Source organism: Theobroma cacao, chromosome 2, assembly GCF_000208745.1.
Source record: "Theobroma cacao cultivar B97-61/B2 chromosome 2, Criollo_cocoa_genome_V2, whole genome shotgun sequence".
Lineage (NCBI taxonomy): Eukaryota > Viridiplantae > Streptophyta > Magnoliopsida > Malvales > Malvaceae > Theobroma > Theobroma cacao.
Window position 1 is genome coordinate 3,680,298 of NC_030851.1, and position 25,253 is coordinate 3,705,550.

Here is a 25,253-nt window from a genome sequence, read left to right on the forward strand (position 1 = left end):
GTCAAGTTTTGAAAGCAAAAATGCTTCCCCAGCATGGTTCTCCAGGTCTTTATAAGAGTTCCCAATCTTTCATAGGCCTTTTGCCTATCATGCATACAAAATTTGCAGGACGTGTGTAGTCATTGGCCTCTTGGTTCATAGGTTGCCAGGATTTGAATGGGGCTCTTTGCAGGTGGTGGTTTACATTATTCCACCTTTTCCTTTCCACTGCAATTCCTTAGATGGAACAGCATCTGCTTCCCGAGATTGGCGAGTTGAATAGCTGTTAATGCTTGCTATGGTTGACATAGTAGGACATGAGTGTCTTTGTGATTTTGATCATAGAATGGATATTACTTGCTATGGTATTGAAATTTAATTTGATATGTGCTTGAGTTCCAGATGTTCAATTTTTTTATACTACAGACGATATTCCATTTTGTGATCGTGTTCCTGGCGTTGACTGAGGAATATTTTGGGGGCAAAGCTCTCTCAACTTAAAAACCGCCATAAAAGTTGTCCCTCTATTGGCAGCGAGTTCCGTGGGCAGTCTCTCCCAAGTCCATTCGAGAGAATAATGCCAGATCTTCAATTTTCAATAGCCTGATGTGAAGGTCTTGTTCCCCTGCATATCAGTAGCCTGACACCAGGAGAATCAACAAACAATCAATGAGAAGCAACAGTGCTGGGTTTAGGAGGAGCATCTAACAAAGAGTTTGGATGAAACCATAAAAAAGGGGATGCAGTTTTAAAAGCCCGCCCAACAATCGCGGCCATCGCAAGGCCCAAAATCCAGTCAAGATTTGTTTATCAAAGGACCCGTGATCACTGTATAACCTCTGGCAGGGAGGATCGGCTTTCGAAGATTGAGGAGTCCAATAAAGCCGAGGGCCCGGGGGGTTATATTCGTCATTACGTCATTGCACTTTAGGACATAATCGTCATTCCGGCACTCACCAACAAAAAAAATAGCCTAGCTAGTGTTTTTCCTCCTGCGAACGAAGGGGGCATCTCTCTTCCCTCTTACTCTCTATCTCTCGACCCCGATTCTTTCATTTCGCAAAATAAAAATATAAAAAAAAAACAAAAAACGACGCCCCTAAAGTTTTACCCCGTACTCAAAACCCTAGGGCTCTCAATTCTCTAGGGTTTCCCTCGATTTTTAATTTTCCTAATCTTTTTCTTCTATGGACACCGAGGAAGAAGAGCCTCTCCACGTCCCCAACGTTGAGTCTTCTCTTCGATTGGAAGATAACCCGGCGACTACAACTACGGCCTCCGAGTTACAGCGTCAAAGCGATGGGTCACAATGTGAGCTCGAGTCCGTTGCCGAGTTGGACGAGTCGCGACTACCTGCACCGTCAGCGGTTTCTCCTGTTGCTGAAAAGGAGGAAGAACGTGAGGGCAAGGGAGTTGTTGATGTGGCGGTGGTTCTAGCGCGGGAACCCGAGGCGGCGGTTCGTGATGAAGTGGGCGGTGGGGATTTGATCGCTGGAGAGGAGAAGGACGAGATGTTGGATGCTGGTGATGGAATAAAGGATTCATCTGCGATTGACGGTAATAGGGAAGATGAGGGTGTAGTTGACAGAGAGGAGGGCCACGTGGCACAGGAGGAGAAAGCTGACGTGGCGGAGGATGCGGCGGTGGATGATGTGATGGAGGAAATGGAGAAGGCTGCCTTGTCAGACGGAGGTGGAACAGCGGAAGGGATTGAGGTGGCTGTGGCCGAGCGACAAGTTGCTGAGTTGGCTGAGGAGGCGGGAAATGAGCAAAAGGTGGTGGATGATGTGCAAGACCAAATTAGCACCCCAGAGGATAAAGAGGTGGCTGGCGTGGCGGAGGAAAGAGGGATTGCTGAGGCAGCAGAGGTGGATGGTGTGACAGAGCAAATTGTGGTTATGGAGGAAACATGCGTGGCTGACGTGGTGGAGGAAAGGGGAATTGCTAAGGCGGCAGAGGTGGGTGTTGTGACGGAGCAAATTGGGGTTATGGAGGAAGCGGGCCTGGCTGACATGACGGAGAGAACAGGAATTATGGACGAAAGTGAGGTGGCTGGCGTGGCTGTGGAAAGGGAAATGCTGAAGGAGAAACAGGTGGATAACGAGGTGGAGCAAACTGAGATTCTGGGAGAAACAGTGGTGGTTAACATGGTTGAGAAAAGTGAATCGCTGGAGGAAAAACTGATGGTTGATGTTGCAGAACGATTTGGGATTGGGGAAGAAACGAGGGTTACTGACCTGGTTGAGAAAAGGGAATTGCTGGAGGATAAAGAGGAGGTTAATTTCGCAGACCAAAATGAAATTCTGGAAGATACAGGGGTAGTTGACATGGTTGAGAAAAGCCAAAGTTTGGAAGAACAATTGGTGGGTAATGTGTCTGAGCAAACTGAAAATTTAGAGGATACTAATGCAGTGAGGGAAACAGGTATGGCTGAAGTGGATACAGTGACGGGGGAGGAATCAGAGAAGGCAGAAGGTACGGAGACAGGAAATGTAGTAGAGGATGTTGAGAAAGCAGAAGGGACTGAGATAGATGTGGGAGATGGAGCAGAGGGAGTGGAAGCAGCTGAGGACACTGAGATGCTCGACATGACAGAAGAAGTAGAAATGGAGGCAGCAGAGGAGACAGAGGATACAGAGGAGGTGGAGGATGCTAGTCAAGCCAGTGGTGGCAAGCGGAAGCGGGGAAAGAATTCAAATTCTAAGGTTCTGGCAAGAGCTCCATCAAGGAAGAAGGTGGAGGAGGATGTCTGTTTCATTTGCTTTGACGGTGGTGACCTTGTGCTTTGTGACCGCAGGTGAGCCTATAAAGGCTGTTTCATGCCAGTGTTACCTGCGGATTCATTGCCCTAATATTTTGCTTTCTGTGTTTGTCCCTCCGTAGGGGTTGCCCTAAGGCTTACCACACTGCTTGTGTTGGTAGAGATGAGGCATTCTTTCGAGCTAAGGGTAAATGGAATTGTGGTAAGTTGCTGTATTTCTGTCTGCACCCTTTAACTTTTAATATCTGAGTTTTATTTTGAGGTCTTGTGAGAAATGTTGCTTGTTATGGTAGTGATGTTTTATCTTGTATTATGGGAGTGCCATGTGCTTTAATGATTAGTTTTTGCAATTAGAGGAAAAAAGATTGATGTTTACTAGTTGGCTGATACTGATTTGGGAACTTGAGCACCTAAATCTTTGAACTGTGCCTCAGTTTCTCTGTTCTTATTTAAATTGCATCATTATTGAATTTTTTACTTCTTTTCTTTGCAAAAGGTTTGATTTACATGACAGTGAAGCTTGCTGGAGTGGGGCTTTTGTGAAGGCACAGGAAGTTCAATCTCCAGTTTTGCCCAGCTCACCGTTTAAGTTTTGTATTCTCCTCAAATTGGTTTAATGGTTGTCAAAACAACATTTGAAGCGCACTATCTTTCTGCTGTAATTAGGGGCCATCTATCATTCCATGTCAAGGCAATTGCTATTGGCAATGCCTGGATTTCTAGTGAAAGTACACGTTATAATTATTATCCTGGAATGTGATCATCTTTTATCCATTAGATGCCCCTGGCTTATGAAAAATTCAACAAGGTCTCAAAGGCTGAGCTGTCAAGTATACTCTCAGTATATTTGTAATACAACTTGTCAAGATCATGGGAGCATTTTGGTTTCCAGCCATGCTGATAGCTTTGTGTAGACGTAAGCACAAAACTATGCAACTGCTGTACTTTGACTTTATAAATGGACGGGAAATCATAGCACCAGTTGTGGCATCTGCAACATGGTTGAGTTTCATGTATAAGTGGTAGACGTGCACTTGCATGCTCAATGTGCAGTAGGGGCCAATAATGATATATTTGGCATCTTCAAAGTTGTGAATGTCACACTGCTTAGTACTGTTCAAATTTCTCATGGAATGTAATGGGTGCTGAATTGGACTTTGGGTCAATTGTTTTTTTATGTAAAGTTGACTGAGAATAACTTATAGCTATCTTTACAAAGGCAATATAGATCTGCCCTAAATGCACTTTACTTGAACCAACAGGAAATACATGTCTTTTGTTTATGATGGCAATGCATAGAAAGGAATAAGAACTTACAATTTCAGTAACTTGTCTCAATTGATTATGGGGCTGGAGGATACTGTTTTGCAAGCACTGGGCAAATCTTTTGGATTAAGGTCTTACTTTTTCTTAGAAATTTTCATTTCTTCTCTTTTGTAACTTTAAGCAATGCCCTTTTCCTTGAGAAAGCTTAACATTTAAATTCTCATTAGTATGAGAAGGAGCAATAAGGAGTAATGTTTTTTATGTGAAGAAATGAAAGAAAAATCGTAGAAGGGAAACTTTGAGGGGGAATTGCCTTGCAATATTTCTTTAGTAAATTATTTCTTTTTTCTTGAATGAGCAATAGCCAGAACTGTTTTTATTAATTTCAGGAGACATTAGGTAAGGTAAGCCAGGTTTTGAGGTGCAATTTACTAGTGACTAACATGCCATGTGCCTGTGTGTATACGCTTTGAGTTCACCCCAAAATGATGAACATTCTATAGTGAGTGAAAATCGGGGTTTATAATATGTGTATGTTCAAGATTATTCCATTTTTGCAGCTTGTATTTGTCAAACAGTTGCCTAGATTTTTCCATTTTATGTCTTGAGAAAGTAATAGGCTGGGTGTATAAGTTCTAGAATTCTTGATGATGCAAGTCTGCTTGTTCAAGGTGCAAGGGTGCATATGCAATTAGGGATATCTCAGAATTTGCTTCCATGAATTTCCTCTTGTTTGCCTGTATTTATGTCACTGCTTGGTTGGTTTTACGTTCTGTTACAGTGTTGCAGGCATGATATACAACAAGTCTATTACATTGTGTTTTATATCTCTATCTAATTTGAGTAATGTTCTTTCTGTGAATTAGGTTGGCATCTGTGCAGCAACTGTAAGAAGAATGCCTATTATATGTGTTACACATGTACCTTTTCCTTATGCAAGGGATGCATCAAAGATGCTGTAATCCTATCTGTTAGGGGCAACAAAGGCCTCTGTGAGTCATGCATGAATCTTATCATGTTGATTGAAAGGAATGAGCAGGTAAACAAAGAAATGTTATTATTATAATCTTTTATTTTTATTATTTTATGTATTTATTCTTTACATTTGCTATCTTCCTTTATTTGTACTTTTTGAAATATTGACAGCTTGATTTTTTTGTTGCACATTAAGTATGCATGACTCCTGCTGTTGTCTTATGCATTTGCTGTACATTTCCATAGTTTTAATTGATAGTTGGAAGCTGATGTTTGAAACTATTTCTCCACTTTTCTCGATTGCTCTGCTTTAGCTATTCTGTTCGAAGTTTTAGTTTCTCTTGATACTATTTTGGCTAATAGGCTTATGATTGTGTGGAAAGTTGTAAATATGTAACTTGGCAATTCATAGCCTCATCTTTCTTCTTTCACATAATGTCAAAATTATAAATATCATTTTTGAGATCATTTTTGTCCTCTCTGGGTGGTTGGTGGGGTGTGGGGTGCTGTGCATTAAGTATGTTCAACTTCTTGTGTTGTCTTCTTCATTTGCAGTATACTTCCGTGATTTTAATCGATAGTTGGAAGTTGATATTTGAAACCAGTTCTGCACTTTTCTTGATTGTTCTTGCTGTAGCTATTCTGTTTGAAGTTTTAGTTTCTCTGGATAGTTTTTGGGCTAATAGGCTTATGATTGTTTGGTAAGTTGTAAATAAGTAATACGGCAATTTATAAAGTTGCCTTTCTTCCTTCACATAATGTCAAAGTTATAAATATCATTCTCGAGCTCTCTCTTTTCTCTCTGGGTATTTGGTGGGGGTGTGGGGGTTTGTTGCAATTCTTTGGACATTCTGTTCACTGCAAATATTTTGGTTCTATTGTTTTTGCTGTGAGTGTCTCTTTTCGATATAGTCTGTTTAGTGGTCTATGTTTCTTTATTGCATGCAACTCTGGGCTGTAAATGTTTCATAATTTTTGAGAACAAATAATCATTGCATTTGAATTATTATGCTGTGTCAAGAAATTCTATACTAGCCTCTTGCCCTTCTTATTGGCATTGTTTTCAGTTGTAACCTTCAATTTCTGCTTTGTAAGTGAAAGTGGACAAGACTGGACAAAATCATATGTTAAAATCTTTCAGATTGAGGCTAAAAGGGATATCAAGAAGCATGTATTCATGTTTCTGCTAATTCAGTAATTAAATTTAACAGTCATAGCCAAGTATTTTGTAGCTGTATTCACATATGATTGTTGATTCATTCCTTGTTTGGGGTTTTGGGGCTGTAAATTAGAGGATTTATTTTCACAAATACCTCTCCTTTGTTTTTCCCTTTCTTAAATTTATTGGAAATTTTCCCTTTTTTCATTCGCCATTGTTGTTTGTTGTTTATTTTGCAGGCACAAGTAAATTTTGATGACAAAAGTAGCTGGGAATATCTATTCAAGGATTACTGGATTGATTTAAAAAGGAGATTATCAATAACTTCAGATGAACTTGCTCAGGCTAAGAATCCCTGGAAAGGATCTGAAGGTCGTGCTGCTAAACAGGAATCACCTGATGAACATGATTTTAATGATGGTGGAGGGTCTGGCTCGGATGGTTCTTCTGGGAATGCTGAAGTAACTGCTTCCAAGCGAAGAAGGACGAGGAGTCAATCAAAGTCACGTGCAAGGGAGGGTGATTCACCAAGCACAGTGACAGCTAGTGGTGAAGGGGCATCTACAGATGAAAGTGCTGAGTGGGCATCAAAAGAGCTTTTGGAAGTTGTTATGCACATGAGAAATGGTGACAAATCTGTTTTATCTCGAATGGAACTAAGTCAACTTATACTGGATTACATTCAAAAGCATAAACTTCGAGATCGTCGCAATAAGTCTTATGTCATTTGTGACACAAGGCTTAAAAGTCTGTTTGGGAAACCAAGAGTGGGGCATATTGAAATGTTAAATCTTCTTGACCCCCACATCTTTTTCACAAAGGAGGATTCTCAGACAGATGAAATTCAAGGGAGTGTTGTTGATGCTGAAGCTAATCAACTAGAGGCTGATTGGAACTCTGATGCTATGACTAAGACTGGAAAAGATAAGAAACGTAAAACACGTAAAAAGGGTGATGCAAGGGGACTTCAATCTAATTTAGATGATTATGCTGCCATTGATATGCATAATATCAATCTAATATATTTGCGACGTAATTTGGTGGAGGATTTGATCGAAGATACTGAAACATTCCATGACAAGGTTGTTGGTTCTTTTGTGAGAATAAGAATATCTGGTGCTGGTCAAAAGCAAGATTTGTATAGACTAGTGCAAGTTGTTGGTAAATACTTGGATAACTGTCTATCTTTGCATGTTTTTGACTTCAATACACTAGTAACAAAATCTCATAAGATTGTTAAATGCATTAACTATATGCTGTACAGGTACAAACAAAGTTGCTGAAACATATAGAGTTGGCAAAAGAACAACTGATTTTCTACTTGAGATTTTAAATTTAAATAAGACAGAGATCATATCGATTGATATTATATCAAATCAAGAGTTCACTGAGGTAATTATTAGCTGAACATGGAATTACATGTTATTATTTCCTTTTGTCAATTTCCATCTGCATCTTTGATAAGGGGAGTTCTGTATCTTTTTCTCTGAATAAAGTAAATATGATCTTATCTGAAAATTTTTAGTTTAGATATTGAGACTTTGCTTTTTAGACACTTGTCAAATATATCTGTGTTAAAACTTTTTCATAAGTTATCGCTTAGACACTTAGAGGCTTGTTTAATTTTATTTCTTTTGCTTGTAAAAGAAAATCTATTTCTCTTGTTCATGAAGCAAAATAGAAGGCATCAAAATATCAGCAGTATTTTTAGCGTGTTATATTATCAAATCATGTTGGGCCAGTATCTTGTTTTGTTTATTTATATTGAAATCTTATTTCTTTTAAAAATAATGCTAAGTTGCCTGATCTGTTAGGATGAATGCAAGCGGCTGCGCCAGAGCATAAAGTGTGGACTTATCAACAGGCTGACTGTGGTAATTTTTCAGTTTTAGTTTATCACATTTTTATATACTATTGAATAGTTATCTTTGTTTTTCTTTTAAATTTCATTGGGAGTCATTTTTAGAAGATCAATTGGTTGCTGCAGGGAGATATACAGGAAAAGGCCATGGCAATCCAGGCAGTCAGAGTCAAAGATGTAAATATCTTTCTTTTGAACTAGGGTTATTGTATATGTGTATATATGTAGACACAAATGCACACATACAATATTTTTATCTGTGGAGAATGTTTAATTAGTATGTTCTGCAATCTTGAAATGCATCACGTACACCATTACCTGTTGGCTAGTCTTGATTAAGTATGATATTGTGTACAAAAAAGAAAGGCATCTGAAAAAAAGTAAATTTCTAAAATATGGATCATATGCAAAAATGGTTCACAATATTTGTTAATCCGGAAATTGATCCTCTTGACTGGTTTAATTGGTATGTTAATATCAGTATTTGTGGCCTTTTGTTTAGAAAAAAAGAATAATTTGAGTTCCTCTGTTATCACAATGCAGTGGTTGGAATCAGAGATAATGCGTCTCAGTCATCTTCGTGATCGAGCCAGTGAAAAAGGACATAGAAAGGAATATCCTTTACTCGTAATTTTATTATCTGTTCTATTATCCAACAGTTGGATGCTTGTCTACATTTTTTTTATGGCTTATGGCATTCTTCTGACATTTGTTGTGGTTTGCTATGAGGCTTGACTGTGATTTCTGGATTGAGGGAAGGGAGGAGTGGTAGCCTTACCCTTGTTCAGAACATCTTTACACAGAAAGGGGGAGATATCCTCCCAAAACCTTAGAGACCTTTATTTTTTTTTCTCCAAATTGGGGAATTTGGTGGAGAAGGTTTCCTCGATAAAGGTACTTTCCTGTTCAGACAAAATTGCTCTTATTTTAACATTTTATTATTACTTATAAAGTATATAATTGTCAAAGGATGCAAAAATTTATCAATTTTTTCTGGTTCCACTTGTCAATCAAACAAGTTTGGTGATGTACCCCTCCCTTTCCTTGCCCTCTGTGATTTTAAGCAATCCAAAGAACCGAAACCTTACGCTCTCTTTCTGTTTCCTCGCCTCCCATTCCCTCATAGTTATGAAGCATAATGTTAAGGATGTTTATGTGGCTACTGAGTGTTTAATGATCCAATAATCATGGTCACATATTCTTACAAGGGACTTCAAGCTTGCTTAAGCTTTTTAAGTGATAGATTCAATATGCTAAGATAATTTTTTGAACAATCTAAGCTATCTATGTGAATAATGAAGGTGCAGTTTGCTGTAATTCAATGCTTATCAATCTCTATCTTTCATGTTCAATTCATGGTAATCTTTGTGCTAGTCTTCCTCTCTATTGTTCTATTAGTTTGGTTAGATTGTGGTGGGATTCATGTTTAGTTACAGTTGTTTTTAAACCAATGCCCCTACAAACTCTGTGGTGTGGGTTGTCAGTTTCTCTTTCATTTGAAATCTAAGCCCATTTGTTTTTGGTTTTGGCCTCAAAAAAGTACTAATACTGCATAAGCCTCATTGTGTGGGCAATCTGAAAAAATTGTTGTTTGCGTTGTTCTAAATAAAAAACTGGAAGGACTTCTTGAATGTAGCTGCTGTAGGATACCTTTCATACGTCTGAGTGATGAATTGAACTTGTAAAAAAAAATAATTTTGAATCTAACTATAATTAGAATTTCATATTGGTTGGTGAATTCGTCTAAAGTTTCTATGTGCATAATATATTTCTTTCTAATGAATTGGCTGTTTGTGTCCAAAACAATTTCAATGTATTCCTTGACTTGTGTTCACGCTTAGAGAATGTGTAGAGAAGTTGCAGATTTTAAAGACACCTGAGGAGCGACAGCGTAGATTAGAGGAGATTCCAGAGATACATGTAGACCCTAACATGGATCCTAGTTATGAATCTGAAGAGGATGAAGGGGAAGATGATAAGAGACAAGGTCCTCTTTACCTTGTCAAAATTTTCAGTGTCCTCTCTTATGTCTTGTATTTGCCATTCAGTTTGACAATGTTTTAGGTTCATGCAGATAACTATATGAGGCCAAGAGGTAGTGGCTTTAGCAGGAGAGGGAGGGAGCCAATTTCTCCCCGGAAGGGAGGTCTCAGTTCCAGTGATTCTTGGAGTGGAACTAGAAATTATTCTAGCATGAATCGGGAATTAAGCAGGAACTTATCTAATAAAGGACTTATGAGCAAAGGGGATGATTCTGTTGGAGCTGGTGAGATGGTGAATGAAAATTTATGGAACCTAGGACGGGAGAGAGAAACACAACCAAACAGTTGGGACAAGCCAAAAACTGCTTTGAGTTCAGAAATTGGCACTAGGAATACCCACTCTGTTGTAACACAGGAACCTTCTTCAAAGGTTGTGTCAGAAATTTCACCTACACCTCTATCTACAGGAGTAACGGCTGCTGTCCAAATTAATGAAACGGAGAAGATTTGGCGTTACCAGGATCCATCTGGCAAGGTCCAAGGACCATTTTCAATGGTGCAGCTGCGGAAATGGAATGACACTGGATATTTCCCTGCTGAGTTAAAAATTTGGAGAACTACTGAGAAGCAAGATGATTCTATACTTCTGACTGATGCTTTGGTTGGAAAGTTTCAGAAAGACCCTCCAGTAGCAGATAACAGCTTTCCAAAGGCTCAGGTGGCCTTGTATGGGAGTGGTGTTGGAGCAACCCTGAAACAAGGAATGGAAAATCAAGTTGGAGAAAGATCAAGGTTTGATCAGAATCATGTAGCTTGGAGTCCTCAGCGTACTTTGAGTTCATCAGGCCAATCTGCAGTAGAAAGTTGGAAATCTCAAACTGAAGCCCCTTCTTCCACAGGCAGACCTGCCCCATCTTCACTTGAGATGCCAAAGTATTCTCGAGATGCATGGGGCTCTGACACAAATCTACCTTCTCCCACTCCAAACCAAAATCCCAGTGGTGGGGCAAAGGGACAAGTGTTTGAAAGCAAATGGTCACCTACTCCTGTTCAGTCATCAGTTTCTGTTTCGGTAGCCAATTCATTCCGAGGAGCTACCTCAGGGCTGCAACCTCCTACTGTTGTTTCAGAGAGTGAGAGCCCAGCTGCTCCTGTAGTGCATTCTCATATGGCAGTGTCAGGTGAATCACTCAGGACACAGGTCAATGCTCAGGCTTCAATTAATTCAGGTGCTGATATGAAAAATGTAGGTGTATCTCTTCAGAATTTGGTTCAACCTGTGAGTTCTCATAATCCTTCTCTTGAAACTCATGGATGGGGTTCTGGCTCGGTCTTGCGGCAAGAAGTAGTTGCTGCATCCTCTATACCTGCAACCGGAACTCAAGCATGGGGAAATGCTTCAGCTCAGAAGCTAGAGCCAAATCCCTCACTTGCCATGCCTCCTCAACCTGCTAGTTATGGTCACTGGAATGATGCATTACAATCTGGTCAAAATTCTGCTCCTTTAAGCACAGGAAATCCTGCTGGACATTTTCCTACTGGCCAACCAACTATGCTGGCGTCAGATTCTTGGAGGCCTACTGTTCCAGTTCAGTCAAACGTTCAGCTTCCTGCTCCAACCAATCTACCTTGGGGTATGGCTGTTGCAGATAACCAAGGTGCTGTCCTGAGACAGGCACCAGGAAATCAGAGCACTGGTTGGGGGCCAATGCCAGGGAATCAAAACATGGGATGGGGGGCACCTGTACCTGCAAATCCAAATGTTAACTGGGGAGCTTCTAGTCAGGGATCAGCACCTGTTAATCCGAATCCAAGTTGGGCTGCACCTGGCCAAGGACAAATGCCAGGGAATGCAAATTCAGGTTGGACTGCTCCTGGGAATGCAATTCCAGGGTGGGCACCACCTGGCCAAGGCCCTGCGGTTGTTAATACGAGTCCTGGATGGGTTGCACCTGGGCAAGGGGCAACACCAGGAAGTGCAAATCCTGGTTATGTGGCGCCCTCTGGAAATTCAGGCATGTGGGGAAACGAACAGAATCACAACGGAGACAAGTTCTCGAATCAAAGGGATAGGGGTTCTCAGGGTGGTGATTCTGGGTATGGTGGGGTCAAACCTTGGAGTCGACAGTCATCATTTGGCAGTGGAGGTGGTTCTTCGAGGTCTCCCTTTAAAGGGCAGAGAGTGTGCAAATTCCATGAAAGTGGGCACTGCAAGAAAGGGGCATCGTGCGATTACATGCACACTTAAATTTTGGCAATCTAGAGCAGCAAAGAGTAGCTATATATGTACAGTAAAATTCCATTTAAAAATTTCCTAACGTTATAAGATCTTTGGATGATTTATACATGTAAAAACTTTTGTAGTTTAGCACCTCTTGTTTTCCTTATGACAATGGAATGTCAGTCTAACTCCTTAGTCAATAATTTCCATCCTATTCTGATATCAGTTAGTGTGAAGCGGCTATGTTCGATTACTAAACTACAAAATGTGGCTCCAAGTGCCGAATGGAGACTGGACGGTGCTATCTAAGCTTCTGGTTAAGCACTTGCCATGGCGAGGTCGAGGATCATGTTTTCTCTATTTTATCAAATGGGCCTGAATCCACTTATTCTTCATTTTTGTCATGTCTAGTAATTAATCAACAGTCGAATAAGACAAATTTGCCAGCTCTAGCCTCTAGGTGTCAAGTGATGGTTGACCTTGTCTTTAACAAGTACCCGAGCAGACGTTTTTCGGAGACAAGTCGATCAATGCCTGTTTGGTTTAATTTTTTTTTAGTTTAAAAATTATTATTAATTTTTATAAAAATAATAATTTTTAAAATTAAATTAAGTGTTATTTGATTTGATTTTTTTTAATTTAAAAATTTTTATAAAGCTTTTAAAAAAAATTTAAAATTAAATTAAAGTTGTTTGATAAATTTTTTTTATAAGTTATAATTTTGATTAAAATTATTATAAAGGATTTTTTTTATAAAAATAATATTATAATTATATTTAACATATAAAGATATTTTTAAAATAAAATTAAAAAGTTTTTTATATTTTTTTTAAAAAAAGAAAAAAATTATGTTTAAAATTTTATTTTTTTTTAAAAAAAATTTTAAAGATTTTTTAAAATTTATGTTTAATTTAATTTTTTTTTAAAGATAGATAAGTTGAAAAAAAAANTAAAATTTATTTTTTTTAAAAAAAAATTTTAAAGATTTTTAAAATTTAGTTTAATTTAATTTTTTTTAAAGATAGATAAGTTGAAAAAAAAAAAAAAAATCAAACAAGCACTAATTCTTTTGAGCCCAAAAACGAAGGGCCTAGGACGAGCCGGTATCAGTAGACCAATCTCCTCCTCCGTCATTGTAACATACAAGACGCAGAGAGATAATCCTAACGATCAAAGCCAACGATGAGCAACAAAGAAGACGCAAAGAGCGAAATCCAGAATCCAAACCCTAATTCTTCAAACAATCAAAGCCAAGGATCCAAGGGGAAATCATGCAAAGGATGCCTTTATTACTCTTCGGCTCTTAAATCCAAATCCCGAAACCCCACCTGCGTTGGCATCCCTAAGACTCTCCAACAAGGTCTCTCTCTCACACTCTTTTCTTATGTTTCGTTTGATTGCTTTGATTTATTCGATTTATTTGTTGAAATTTTGGAAAAAAAAATGATATGTACTGAATGAAGCTTATGATAGTACCCAGCTACATGATTGGGGAATCTGAGTTGGAAGCTTCCAAGGAAGGCCGCACTCTTACAGATTTCAAGTATGCTTGTGTTGGTTACTCCGTTTACTTAGATAACAAAGATTCCTCAACTGATCAGGCTCATAAACCAGTTGAATTACCATTCTGTGTCGGTCTCGAGGTATTTCCTCTCGTCTTTTAGTTCTTTCTCCTCCTAAATGCATATATTTTGTATTTGTCTAACTTGTAGACTGTGAGTTTTGGCAACGTATTACTACTAGTATAGTTTGTATTTGAATTGCTTGGAGGTTGTGAATTTTTGCAACAAATTCGTATACGAGGAGGGAGGGTGTCTATTGTCTATTGATTTGTATGTTGCTACATGCATACCTATGCTCAAAGGGTTTAGGACTCAGTTGGAGGAAATCATCAATTCTCAGTCTATATGAATATTTATGAATTTCAAATTTCTTATGTGGTTAGTTTGCATTCATGTCAGGTGATTTTTAAATTACCTATTAATATAGTGGATATGGCTACTCAATCATATGTTGATTTACCTGTAAAAAAAATCTAGGTTTTCCTAAATGGTGAAATGGATGATGAGCATTATCTCACATATTTTCAATAGATTTCTTCCCTTATAAAATATGTTTATATAAGTGGTTAAATTCTTATCTTTATGTCTGTTATATTTCTGTCAAATCATATTCCACTATGGTTATCTGTTGCTTCAGGTATTGTTGGACAGAACACCTGCATCTGCTGACCATATTCCTGCCAATATCCATAAAAGCAAAGGTATTGAAGTCATTCAGTTCAAATTTTGTCTTTTTTTCTTTTTTTAAGGAAGTTGTGAGAATAATGTTACACCAATAATATACATCAAGTCCTTCCCTCTTTGCACTAGTTCTTGCTGGAACTTGCTAGGAACATATTCTAGATGTTATCTCTTGGTGCATGTTATTTGTGGATGATATAATCGTAGCAGAGGAGACTGAGGCTGGAGTTTATTACCTGTTAGAAATCTGGAGGATTACCTTTTATAGTCTAAAAGTTTTAGGTTAAGTGTGACCAAAAACGGGATTCAGGAATGCAATTTCATTAAGAAGGTAGAAGCAGAGATGATGGAGTTTAATTGGTGATCAGAAAGTTTGTAGGAGCAACAGTTTTTGTTGTTTGGGTGTGGTGATTTGTTTGAAACATCTTCTGAGGAGGAGATATGTGATGCAGAACAAGGGAGGGAAAAAGAGAGAGAAATAAAGAATAGAGATAGAAGAGAGTGGGAAAATAGTTAAATTTAAGGGTAGGGAGATAAGAATAGGGGCAGACCGATCCAGGCAGTCTTCCACCAATTTGATTCATAGGATTTGAGCTGGAGATGAGTACTGATTTATGTTCTGTTCTAATAATGTGGTCTTTTATATTTGCTCTTTTATAGAAATCCACGGACATCCTCAACCTCAAACCCACAAGTCAACGCAGTCAATAGGAGACGAGTACTATAACAGGCAAGCACTGATTGAGATTGGAAATTCTTGATGCGTAAAAGATAATTATGTGTTTCTGCCTAATATATATTTTCCAATAAAAGACCAGAATCCTGAATTGTTGATTACTGAATATGCAGGTTTAAGAGAAATGCGGGGCTTGTTGCAGCAGGTGTTGTCAAGAATCTGAATAAAATTGGAAACCGCATAAAAGAAAGTCTGGATGACATTCTGTACAAGCGACCAAAGTGAGATTGCTGAGCACAATTATGATATATACTTGAGAGGGAAGCTTAATACAAACTTATAATGATTCTACTGTTTTTTTGTCTCCAATTTGAATTAAATCAAGTACCCTCTTTTCAGAGCAGGGGGGAAGAAGCATTTGACTGTTGTAATAAACACCTTTTAATTGAGTATATGAAGTCACTCCAACAATGGGAGCCTGTTTATTTACATAGCTCAACCTTTTGATACTATAATAAACTGCCACCTCCAAAGCAGCTGTAATTGTTACAAAGATAGCCCTAACTTCATACTGAGACCCTGCTAACTGCTAGGAAATTTCTAATGTGTACCACTGATGCATAGAATATTCATTGCAATTCTTATGCTCTTAATTTCTTGTAATTAATTCATTGCATGCGAAGAATGCGTTTTGTTTTCAAGTTTAGCCTTTAGATACTTCCTTCTTAATGCATATGATCTTTGCAATTAAAAATGGTATAAGAATTTTTTTACAAGAAAATTTGCATCCGAATCCATTTTTTCTCCAAACAAAAAAAAAATGAGGCATGGTGGGCTGAAATTTTTGACTTTTTCATTTAGCTATTGTTTTCCCACTCCTTCGTAAGTGTGGTTATGTACAAATAAAATAACTATTTATTTAATTTTATTACGTAATTTAAATTTTTTTTAAATATATTTTTTTTAAAAGATTCGATTAATTAAAAAAAAGGGAAAAGAAATAGAATTGTAAACAAAAATAATAATTCTTCTTTAGTCATCAGGACTTTGCAGCAATTTCCTGTACTAGTAGTAAAAAAAAAGAGAAGAGTAAGGTGCCTACTTCCATTTAAACTTTTGGATGAGAAGGTGAGCAGCGGGTGCGTTTTGGGCAAGCAAAGTAAGCCTACATAAAAGATTAAAAAAAAAAAGCCTCCCCAAGCAAGCAGTTGTGCTGCCCCAAAATTTTCAACTTAACTTCCTCCTCTTCAACCAACCTTCTCATCATAACCCGCGTGTTCGCCGCCTGTAGACATATTCGTATTGCCTTTCAACTCTTCCCCGCGCCCTCTTTTCTTGATTCCTTCCGTTCCTTCCTTCAATCTATTTACTTGCAAAAAATATCGAGTTTTGCTTCTTTTCTGTGAAACCAATTTGCATTGATTTTCCCTTGTCGGTACCGGATTTTTTAGTGATTCAAAAAAAAAAAATGAGCGCGTGTAAGCGCGTGGTTCAGTTAGGGTTTAATGCGCATTCAGCTTCCCTAATTAACAGGTTTAGATATCGGCAGATTTCTCAACTCGTTAAGTCCAACGGAAAACGTGCCTTTCTCGTCGATACATTGGCTCTGGTACTTTTTTTTCTTTTTATTTATTTATTTTTCTTAGAACTTGCTGTTTGGTTGCCGAGAAAACTGAGAAATAGAGTTGTAATAGTAGTTTACTTATGAAAATCAACGTGAGATAGTAGGTTTAATTCGAGTAGATTTTGGTTTTTTTGTTGAAAACTTTTGGTTGATTTTTTTTTTTATATATTTCTTTAACCTAGTAGAATTTTTCAAAATTAATTATTATTTTTTTAATTTTGAGTTGTTTTATCATATAGGTTCGAAGTTTGGAAGCACAAGGTGTGCCATCAAAACAAGCGGAGGCAATAACAGCAGCAATAACTGAAGTGTTAAATGACAGCTTGGAGAATGTGTCACATTCTTTTGTTTCAAAAGCAGAAATGCAGAAGGCAAAGATGTTTTTATTTGTTTCCATTGCTTTTGTTTTCTGCTCTTCAATCACTATCGTTTTTAGTGTTATTTTTGCTTTGTTTTATTTTTGTAGACCGAGATGCTTCAGGAAGCCAATTTATCCAAGTTTAAGTCTGAAGTAAAAAGTTCTCAGGTACTGTTAATCTATAGCAGCAGTTTTCATCATGTGTGTATTTCATATTTAGATCTTGTCATTTGACTGAAACTGTACGCTTCAATCAATCTCTTACAGACTTTAGTATTTGGGATTCTCTACAAATGTTGTTACTGGCAGAAACTATTTGTTGTCACAGCTCATTTGATTTGAATTAATGATATCATGGCCATTTTTTTTTGTGTGTCAACTTTCAGTGTTGCTAGTTCTGAGGCTGGGTTAGGCTTAGGGTACTTGAGCTTCTAATTGCTATTTTAGTACCCTTTTGTCCCAGCACTTTCTTCTCTTGCATTTCTTTTTTCTTGATGACGGCTAAGGTGTAGAAAAGGAAAGAGGTGAAGGAGAATATGAAGATGACAATTAACAAATCTTGTATCAAAAGTGAAGTGTAGGTTAGAGAAGAATACAGGGAGGTGTAGTAACTTGAAATCAGATGGATATTTTAAAGTTTAGGTCAAAGATATTTCAACAGAGGAAAACAATGAGGTTTTGGATCTCATATGCTTAGCAATTGATAATATATGAAGTTTTTATTCCACAAGTTATTCTAAGATGAATGAGTATGGGGATGGAAAGGGTTTTTTGGTAGTTTTTCCATTAGATCAATTTTGAAATTGCTAGCCAATTGAGACAATTTGAACTCATAGTAGCAAGGTTTTTCATATGATTAGACTTCATAGTAGTTCTCTGTATCAGTCTATTGATATGCACCATTATCTATAAATTTATTCCTAATCAGCAACTTCATCCATATATCTATGCACTAAAATTTTTTATCTTTAATTATTTTAGTTAATTTGGTCCTATCAATCTCACTTGGTTAAAATATTTAATTGTTGGGACCTGATCATTGCCTTCCCTCGTTCTATTGTTGTACTACTGATGATTACTTTAGTTGAGATTGTTCTGTTATTGCTATGGTGGAGCATGCCCTTTACAAGCTTAGTGTTATTTGATGGCCATTAGATTTTATTCACTTTTTCTCATGTAAATATGTGTTTGTCAGAATAAGCAATTCTAAATGTTTTTTTTTTTTGTTTGTTTTTTTTAAGTTTTTGTTCATATATTCTGAATTGTCATTGATAGTGGACTATCAGATGGATATACTGCAAATACTTATAGTCCTGTGGTTTCTTATGAGTTTTTCTTTTATTGCAGGAGCATCATTTTTCTATGCTGCAACGTGAAACTGAAAAGCTTCGGGGTGACATAGAAAAAATGCGAAGTGAACTAAGGTATATTGTATGGAGTATAATGGAAATGGTTTCTTACTTTTTCTGAATATTTTGATGACTTGATTTTATATAATGGGTATCTCAAACAGGTATGAAATTGACAAAGTCACTGCTGGCCAGCGTCTGGATTTAAATCTTGAAAGAGGGTAAGTAGACTTAATTTTAAACTGCTTTCCTGCATGACCGTAGTTGCTTTCTTCAGTTGTTACAATCATTTATATTCTTAACTCTGAACTGAGTTTAGGCGAATACGTGATGAACTAGCCAATCAGAATGCGGAAACTAACAACCTGACAAACAAGCTAGATAGGGTGAGCTTGTTTATTTTGTTTGAAAATTTGTGTTTAGATGCTGACATACAATATTAACCTTATCCTTTGAACTGTCTATAGGAAATTCATGCTTTAAGAGCCCAGTTGGAAGCTGCAAAGTATGATGTGATTAAGTACTGCATAGGTACCCTTGTTTCCATATCTGCAGTTGGGCTAGCTGTAGTCCGCATCCTGATGTAGCAGGACATTTGTTTTTAGTAATGCCACTTATATAAATCTCAAATTTCATTCTTTTTCTGGCAACTGGATTTCTGGGGAATTACTTGGTTGATGGATCCCAGTTGATCTGGAACAATTGTTAGTGCTTCTTTTAGGATTAAGCACTACTTATTGTGTGTAACTCTGCTTACTTGGTATGATTTTATGCCATTCTAGGAAGGTAAAGGAGATATTGTAGCATGATCCATTCTTTTTAGATCATGTAAAAGATTTCTTTGCATCCTTCTTTCAAGTATGATCAAAGCAACAAATTATTGGTCAGGCAATGGTGCGAATTTATCACTCAACACTTTAAAGTTGGTCTTTCATGATTACTTTGCGCTACTTCATATGCATGAATAAAAATATGTTTGAAATATGTCAATGTCAATGTAGTAGAATTCCAAAAGTGAGATTATTACAATTAGTTTGCTTGATTTTTTGTGTGAGAATATTTGATTATAGTGTTAATGCGGGTAACTATGATCTCTAGTTAGCATTTGAACTATGCCATTTTCTTCCAGCCTTGCAGCTGATAGTATTGTGGTTTCTGTTTTGACATATTATTTACATCTCCTTTTGTAAGACTAATCCAAATGCTTGGTAAATAAGAAGAACGTATATGCTACATCAAAGGGTCAACGTGTAGAGTCAAATTTTTAGTTTTATTGGCTCTTTCTTGGATATGGAAAAGTAAACATGATAATGTTGACCATTTATTCATGAATATGATATATACAAGTGCCAATATAAGTTTTGTATGCCCAAAAAAATAGAAAAAAAACATGCTGTATATCATTAAAAAATTATTTAAATTGAAGAATGTATATTAGAAATGGAATTGTGCTTACCGTGTTAGTGTCCATGAGCCAAAAAATATCCGTAAGCAGACCATGGGCAAGAAAACAAATTATTTATTGCCAATCGCATTGATTATCAAAACAAAGGACGTGGACAAGGAAAAAGGAGAAAAATAACCCATAAATTCTAAAACAACCTTTACTTGAGATCATGGTTAACATAATTATTCAGTGAAACTAGCAATGGTGGCATGGGGTTCACAAGCTTGTGCAGCAGAGCTGGGCTCGACTTCTAGGTTGGGCTCAACAGGCTCCCCAAGCAGCTCCTCGGGGAGGTCTGCAATGCCCTCCAAATAGAAGCTATGGTAGAGCTTGAGAGGGAACAGAATTTGGTGCAGCCTAACCCGGCCGATGACCCCAAGGAAGATCCCTGTCCCACCAGTCACAGCCAGATACGAATCCTCGTAGGTCATGTAAGGTCCCTGCACCGTCATGTGACCGTAGTCGCCGAAGTAAAAGCTGGACAACGCCTCGTAACGCTCTCCATTCTTCTCCGGTTTGTGTTGGACCAGAATGCACATCCCCGATGTTATTCCTATCCGTTTCTGCATATCCCCCGTATACAGCTGTAATAAAATAACCCAAAAAAAGAGATGAGGAAGAAAGAACAAAGTATTAAAATGGGAAAAAGGAAACAGAGAGGACGAAGAAAGTTACTTTGTTGCTAAAACAGACAAGATCACCTAGAGACTTGACAGATTTCTGGCTCAAACTTAGATAAGCAGGACTCCCACGATCTCTCTCGTTTATCTCATACACATACAGTTCTTGGACTTTGCCTGCACAAAAGAAGACACCTAATCAGAAAACCCAAAATGATCATTATCACATGATCAAACACACACACACACACAGAGAGAAAATGATACGAATAATTACAGGGTGTTGAGTTATTATTAGATGGAATGGCGTGACTTTTGAAAGTGAAAGATGTTTTGGGTTCTGAGAAACTGTTGTAGTTTGTGGAGGAAGTGAAAAGCTTGGAGCTGTTACTTAAAGTTGGGTTTGTGATCAGCTTGAAAACTACAGGCAACAGTGATTTGGTCCGTGAAGAAGAATGTGGCTTCACAGAAGGAGATGTAGTTGCCAAAGCAGAGGTTAAAGAAGCCATGGTTGATGCTTTTCGTGGTAGCTGTTGTGAGATAGAAAGTAAGTTAATTGATGAGAAATTGAAAGAAAGTGTTGGAGAGGTTCATAGTATATAGACGAAGAGTTGGAGTTGTTTTCTGTGAGGTAGAGAACTTTAACTGTATGGATGACGTTACAAACTGTGCATGGATAGTCGAAAAGAAACGTCCATCTTCACCTGCAAAAGTATGGATACTACTTATCTTTTAGGCAGAGGCAAAAATGTGAACGAAACTTTGGTTCGGTAGTTCTTGAAGAACTCATCAACATATATATATATATATATATATATATTTCAATATTCTTTAGAATTTTAAATGTATACTAAGAGCGGTTATGAATAATTAACATGATCTTTACCTTAAATCACTAAAAAATTTAGGTATGATACTTTAAAAAAATTTAATTTTTTTTATTTTTTAATTGCATTCGATCAAAATTTTATATTTTTATTTTAAATCAATAATTTTTTATAACTAATAATTGACTAGTTTTCGTTATTCAAAATAATATTTATCATTTTATATTTAAATTACATTAAAATATCAAGCTAACTTGTCATAGTGGAGGTTGAGATTGTCATGTGATCATGTGTTAGTTTAACTAACATCAGTTTAATTAATCTTGAATATATATTTGATTTAAAATAAAAAATAAAAAATTTATTTAAATTTTGATAAAATATTTCCTTTAATATATGTCAATGATTTGTTAATTAATCGTGAAGATATATTTAATTTAAAATAAAAAATAAAAATTTATTTAAATTTTCATAAAATATTTCCTTTAATATGATGTCAATGACTTGTTGATTTTTGTAATATATACATGTATGTTCGTTTCAAGTACATGCATAAGGGTTACTATTTAATCAAATCTCCTTGAATTTTGATAAAATATACCCAACAAAATTGGTAAAAAAATACTTGATTTGCCTTTCATCCTTAAATAAGTAATATATGCTTAAATTAAGCAAAGTTTTAGCCAATTTTTACCCATAAATAAGCTCCATTATTTGCTATTTGATATATGACTTAAGTTGCTATTGATATATATCAAATGTATGATAAAACTATCTTACATTAAATCAATTTTCTAGATTAACTTGTACAAAACAAAACAAATGAAAAGCTACCAACATTTTCTTTGCATAATTAACTTAAAAAGAACAACATAGAATAATATTTATGACTAAACCCATTTTCATCCATACCCCATAAGTCCATAGCTTCAATTAAACTTCTTGCTTCTGTTTTGCATGTTTTGTCCACTACCACTTCTTCAACCCCATTAATTTTCCAGTCCAGGGAATGGACAACTCAACCTGTAACTCGGCACAGCGACGAGTCGGCTCGCTCGAGGAGCAGTGAGTCCAAACAAATCGTTCATGTCAAGCTCGCTAGGCTTCATTCCATCAGGCAACTCCCAATTAAAGCAATGAAGCAAATGAGCCACACTTAACTCCAATCCATATAACCCCAGTTGCATTCCCGGGCAAGACCTCCGACCCGACCCAAACGGAATGAACTCAAAGCTACTACCCTTAAAATCAGGTGCAGCGTCATTCAGAAATCTACTTGGTTTGAACGCATCCGGGTCTTTCCATGAAGACGGGTCACGCCCGATAGCCCAAGCACTGATCATTATACGCGATTTGGCAGGTACTCGAAACCCGGCAAGGACGGAGTCCACAGCCGTCTCGTGGAGGAGGAGAGGGATTGGTGGGTGGAGGCGTAAGGTTTCTTTGATGGCACATTTGAGGTAGGTTAATTTTTCAAGGTCGGATTCATGGACGACTCGGTTCAACCCGACTACATCGGCGAGTTCTTGCTGGACTTTCTTGAGGTCTTCGGGGCTCTTCATTAGCTCCGCCATTGCCCATTCTATTGCAGATGCCACGGTTTCAGTTCCACCAAACATTACGTCCTGTCATAGACATAAATATAGTAGTTGAATAAAGAAATATGCATGCATATATAAACAAATTACTTTATTTGGTAAGTAATTAATTAGAAATTTATTGAAATAGATTTGATAGCTTTAACTGTGAATATCATATCATCACCCAAATAAGAATAAAGAAAGAAAAAGTGGTAAGCATGTTTCTAACATTTAAAGTAATTCTTTACCATGATAATAGCTTTGATGTTATCCTTGGTGAGCCTGATCGTAGGCTGGGACGACTCGTCATAATCTCCTTTGGAAACATCTTCGCTGTAAAAAGCCATTAATTCATCTACCATGTCTTCCTCTATGTCATGATCTTTGCCATATTTCTTTCTCTTTGCCAAATGTTCATCGATGATGTGGTCAATGAACCCATCCAGTGATGCCCGAGCCTTGACTAACCTCTTGCGAAATTCTTTCCCATGAATCCACCCCAACCATGGGAAGAAATCTGCAAAATTAAAAGCTCCAAAAAGCTTGGAGAATTCTTGCAAGATTTTGACAAACTCATCTTGCCCGTCTCGTGAAAACGACCCAAAAGCTGCCCTGTAAGTTATGTTCCTCGTCAAGGCAAACACCAACTCGCCAAGGTTAACAGGGGAACCCAGTTTCTTCATCACGGTTTCGAGCCCACTTCTTCACGTACGGAGGCCCAAGACTCAGCTCGTTTCCGACTGAAGACCTTCATGACACAGATCTTACGCATCTGACGCCAAAACGGGCCGTAATTGGCAAAGGCCATATCAGCTCTATCATAGGTCAAGTAGATTATGGCATCGTTTGCGGGCCGATTTGAGTATATGCTGTCTTGGGTCTGGAGGACCTCTCGGGCCATTTCTGGCGTAGATACAGCCACTATGTGAAGCTTGCCCATCCTAAGGTGGAGTAGACCGCCCTGACCGTACTGTTCGGCTAGCCGAGCTAGCCCACGATGAGTCAATTGGTCCATCATGTTCATGTTGCCAATAATTGGGTACCCTTTAGGGCCTGGAGGGTATGCGACTTTCCTGCTGCGGCACAACACGAAAATGAAGAAAACCAAGAGAGAAAGAAGAAAGAAGATTGATGAAGATTGAAGAGATGCTAGAGTTTGCAGGAAATCCATTGAAAGGATGAATTCCACACAGGTTTATGGATATAATTTGCGAGAGCTAGCCTTACACAAAGGGACTGAGGTTGAAATTTTCAAGTGGGAATATAATATAAGGCCCTTGACACTTGCAAATTAGTAAACTAGTTAAGAGTGGAGGCTGAAATAAGGAAGTAGAAGGATTATGATAGCTTTCTTTCTACATTTGGAGGTTTATTTCTTTTTAATTTGATTTTTCCATTCCCACTATCTTCAAGTCCAAATAACTTTTGGGCTCCACTAGGCTGGACAATCATTCCTTACTAACAATGACAATCACTTTCATCAACAAACAATCTATCCTTTCGTTGTTATGGTAACAATCACAAGGTGACCAGCTGTTTCCAACAAAATACCATAGGCACAGAGTCAATTTGGAAAATTTAGCTAGCCCAGAGTGAATTGCCTAGCTTGGAACAAGCCATTTTTCTTGTTTGCTTCTTTTACAGATTCTTTTTCTCTTTTTATTTGCTTCCTACATTGATAGGTGGAAAACGTGCTAGATTCTGTTTGGTGAAAAAAAAAAACTAACTTGTTTAATTAGGTCCTTATGGTTCTAATAAGTAATTGTTTTTAATACCAATTGTTATGGTTCATATTAACTCACCAACTCTAGTGAGTATTGTTCATTCTGAGTTGTTAACGTCTCATAGATCGAAGATAATGTAAATTATTAAATGCACAGTCTTCATTAGGACCATTGTAGACACCTAAATAAAAAAAAATTAAAATTAAATTAAATTAAATAAAATAAATAAATAAAATAAATAATAATTAAAAAAAAATGGGGATCGCCATCCCATCCCCCACCCACTACGCGTGAAGTGGGGGGCTCTGACCACCAACTCCAGGGGGTGCCAGAACCCCCCTCGCCGGGTTGTCCAAAAAATTGGACAACCCGGCTCTTTAAAAACCCTGCAAAAAAAGAGAGAAAACGGCAGTTAGCCACAAGGAAAAAAAAAGAAAAAAAACAACAACAAAAAAAGAAAGAGGGGTGAGATCTGAGAAGAGAAAGCGGTAGAGAGAGAAAAAGAAGGAACGGCCGGCGGAGAGAAGAAAGGAGAGAGCTTGACGCCGGCAACGGAAGGCGAAGTGATTCGCCGACTAGGAGAGAGAAATCCGAGAAGAGA

At 37.5% G+C, this 25,253-nt stretch overlaps 5 protein-coding genes across 6 annotated transcripts; 3 read left to right on the plus strand and 2 right to left on the minus strand.

The window, feature by feature from the left end:
• Positions 968-12,416, plus strand: LOC18607694 (zinc finger CCCH domain-containing protein 19). The gene is made up of 10 exons (XM_007041974.2): positions 968-2,776; positions 2,863-2,942; positions 4,873-5,045; positions 6,380-7,301; positions 7,405-7,532; positions 7,955-8,014; positions 8,128-8,178; positions 8,545-8,615; positions 9,837-9,988; positions 10,076-12,416. The coding sequence occupies exons 1-10, from the start codon at positions 1,167-1,169 to the stop codon at positions 12,229-12,231; spliced, it is 5,403 nt and encodes a 1,800-aa protein (XP_007042036.2). The 5' UTR covers positions 968-1,166; the 3' UTR covers positions 12,232-12,416.
• LOC18607695 lies at positions 13,254-15,614 on the plus strand. Of its 2 annotated transcripts, none has more exons than XM_007041975.2 (5): positions 13,254-13,564; positions 13,678-13,847; positions 14,404-14,467; positions 15,108-15,177; positions 15,297-15,614. In XM_007041975.2, the coding sequence occupies exons 1-5, from the start codon at positions 13,387-13,389 to the stop codon at positions 15,406-15,408; spliced, it is 594 nt and encodes a 197-aa protein (XP_007042037.2). In that variant the 5' UTR covers positions 13,254-13,386; the 3' UTR covers positions 15,409-15,614. The 2 variants fall into 2 exon arrangements, with proteins under 2 accessions (XP_007042037.2, XP_017970027.1); XM_018114538.1 differs by having other exon boundaries at positions 13,261-13,564; positions 13,685-13,847.
• Positions 16,242-19,341, plus strand: LOC18607696 (protein FMP32, mitochondrial). The gene is made up of 7 exons (XM_007041976.2): positions 16,242-16,732; positions 16,987-17,118; positions 17,214-17,273; positions 18,453-18,529; positions 18,619-18,675; positions 18,774-18,840; positions 18,922-19,341. Exons 1-7 carry the CDS (start codon positions 16,592-16,594, stop codon positions 19,039-19,041), a joined length of 654 nt encoding a protein of 217 aa, XP_007042038.1. The 5' UTR covers positions 16,242-16,591; the 3' UTR covers positions 19,042-19,341.
• Positions 19,916-21,104, minus strand: LOC18607697 (allene oxide cyclase 4, chloroplastic). Its single transcript, XM_007041977.2, has 3 exons — positions 20,799-21,104; positions 20,577-20,698; positions 19,916-20,485 (listed from the first exon to the last, which is right to left on the minus strand). Exons 1-3 carry the CDS (start codon positions 21,028-21,030, stop codon positions 20,084-20,086), a joined length of 756 nt encoding a protein of 251 aa, XP_007042039.2. The 5' UTR covers positions 21,031-21,104; the 3' UTR covers positions 19,916-20,083.
• On the minus strand, positions 22,248-24,099 carry LOC18607698 (cytochrome P450 84A1). Its single transcript, XM_018116552.1, is given in 3 exon segments — positions 22,248-22,973; positions 23,177-23,619; positions 23,622-24,099. Coding segments are annotated over 3 exon segments (1,557 nt in total). The 3' UTR covers positions 22,248-22,337.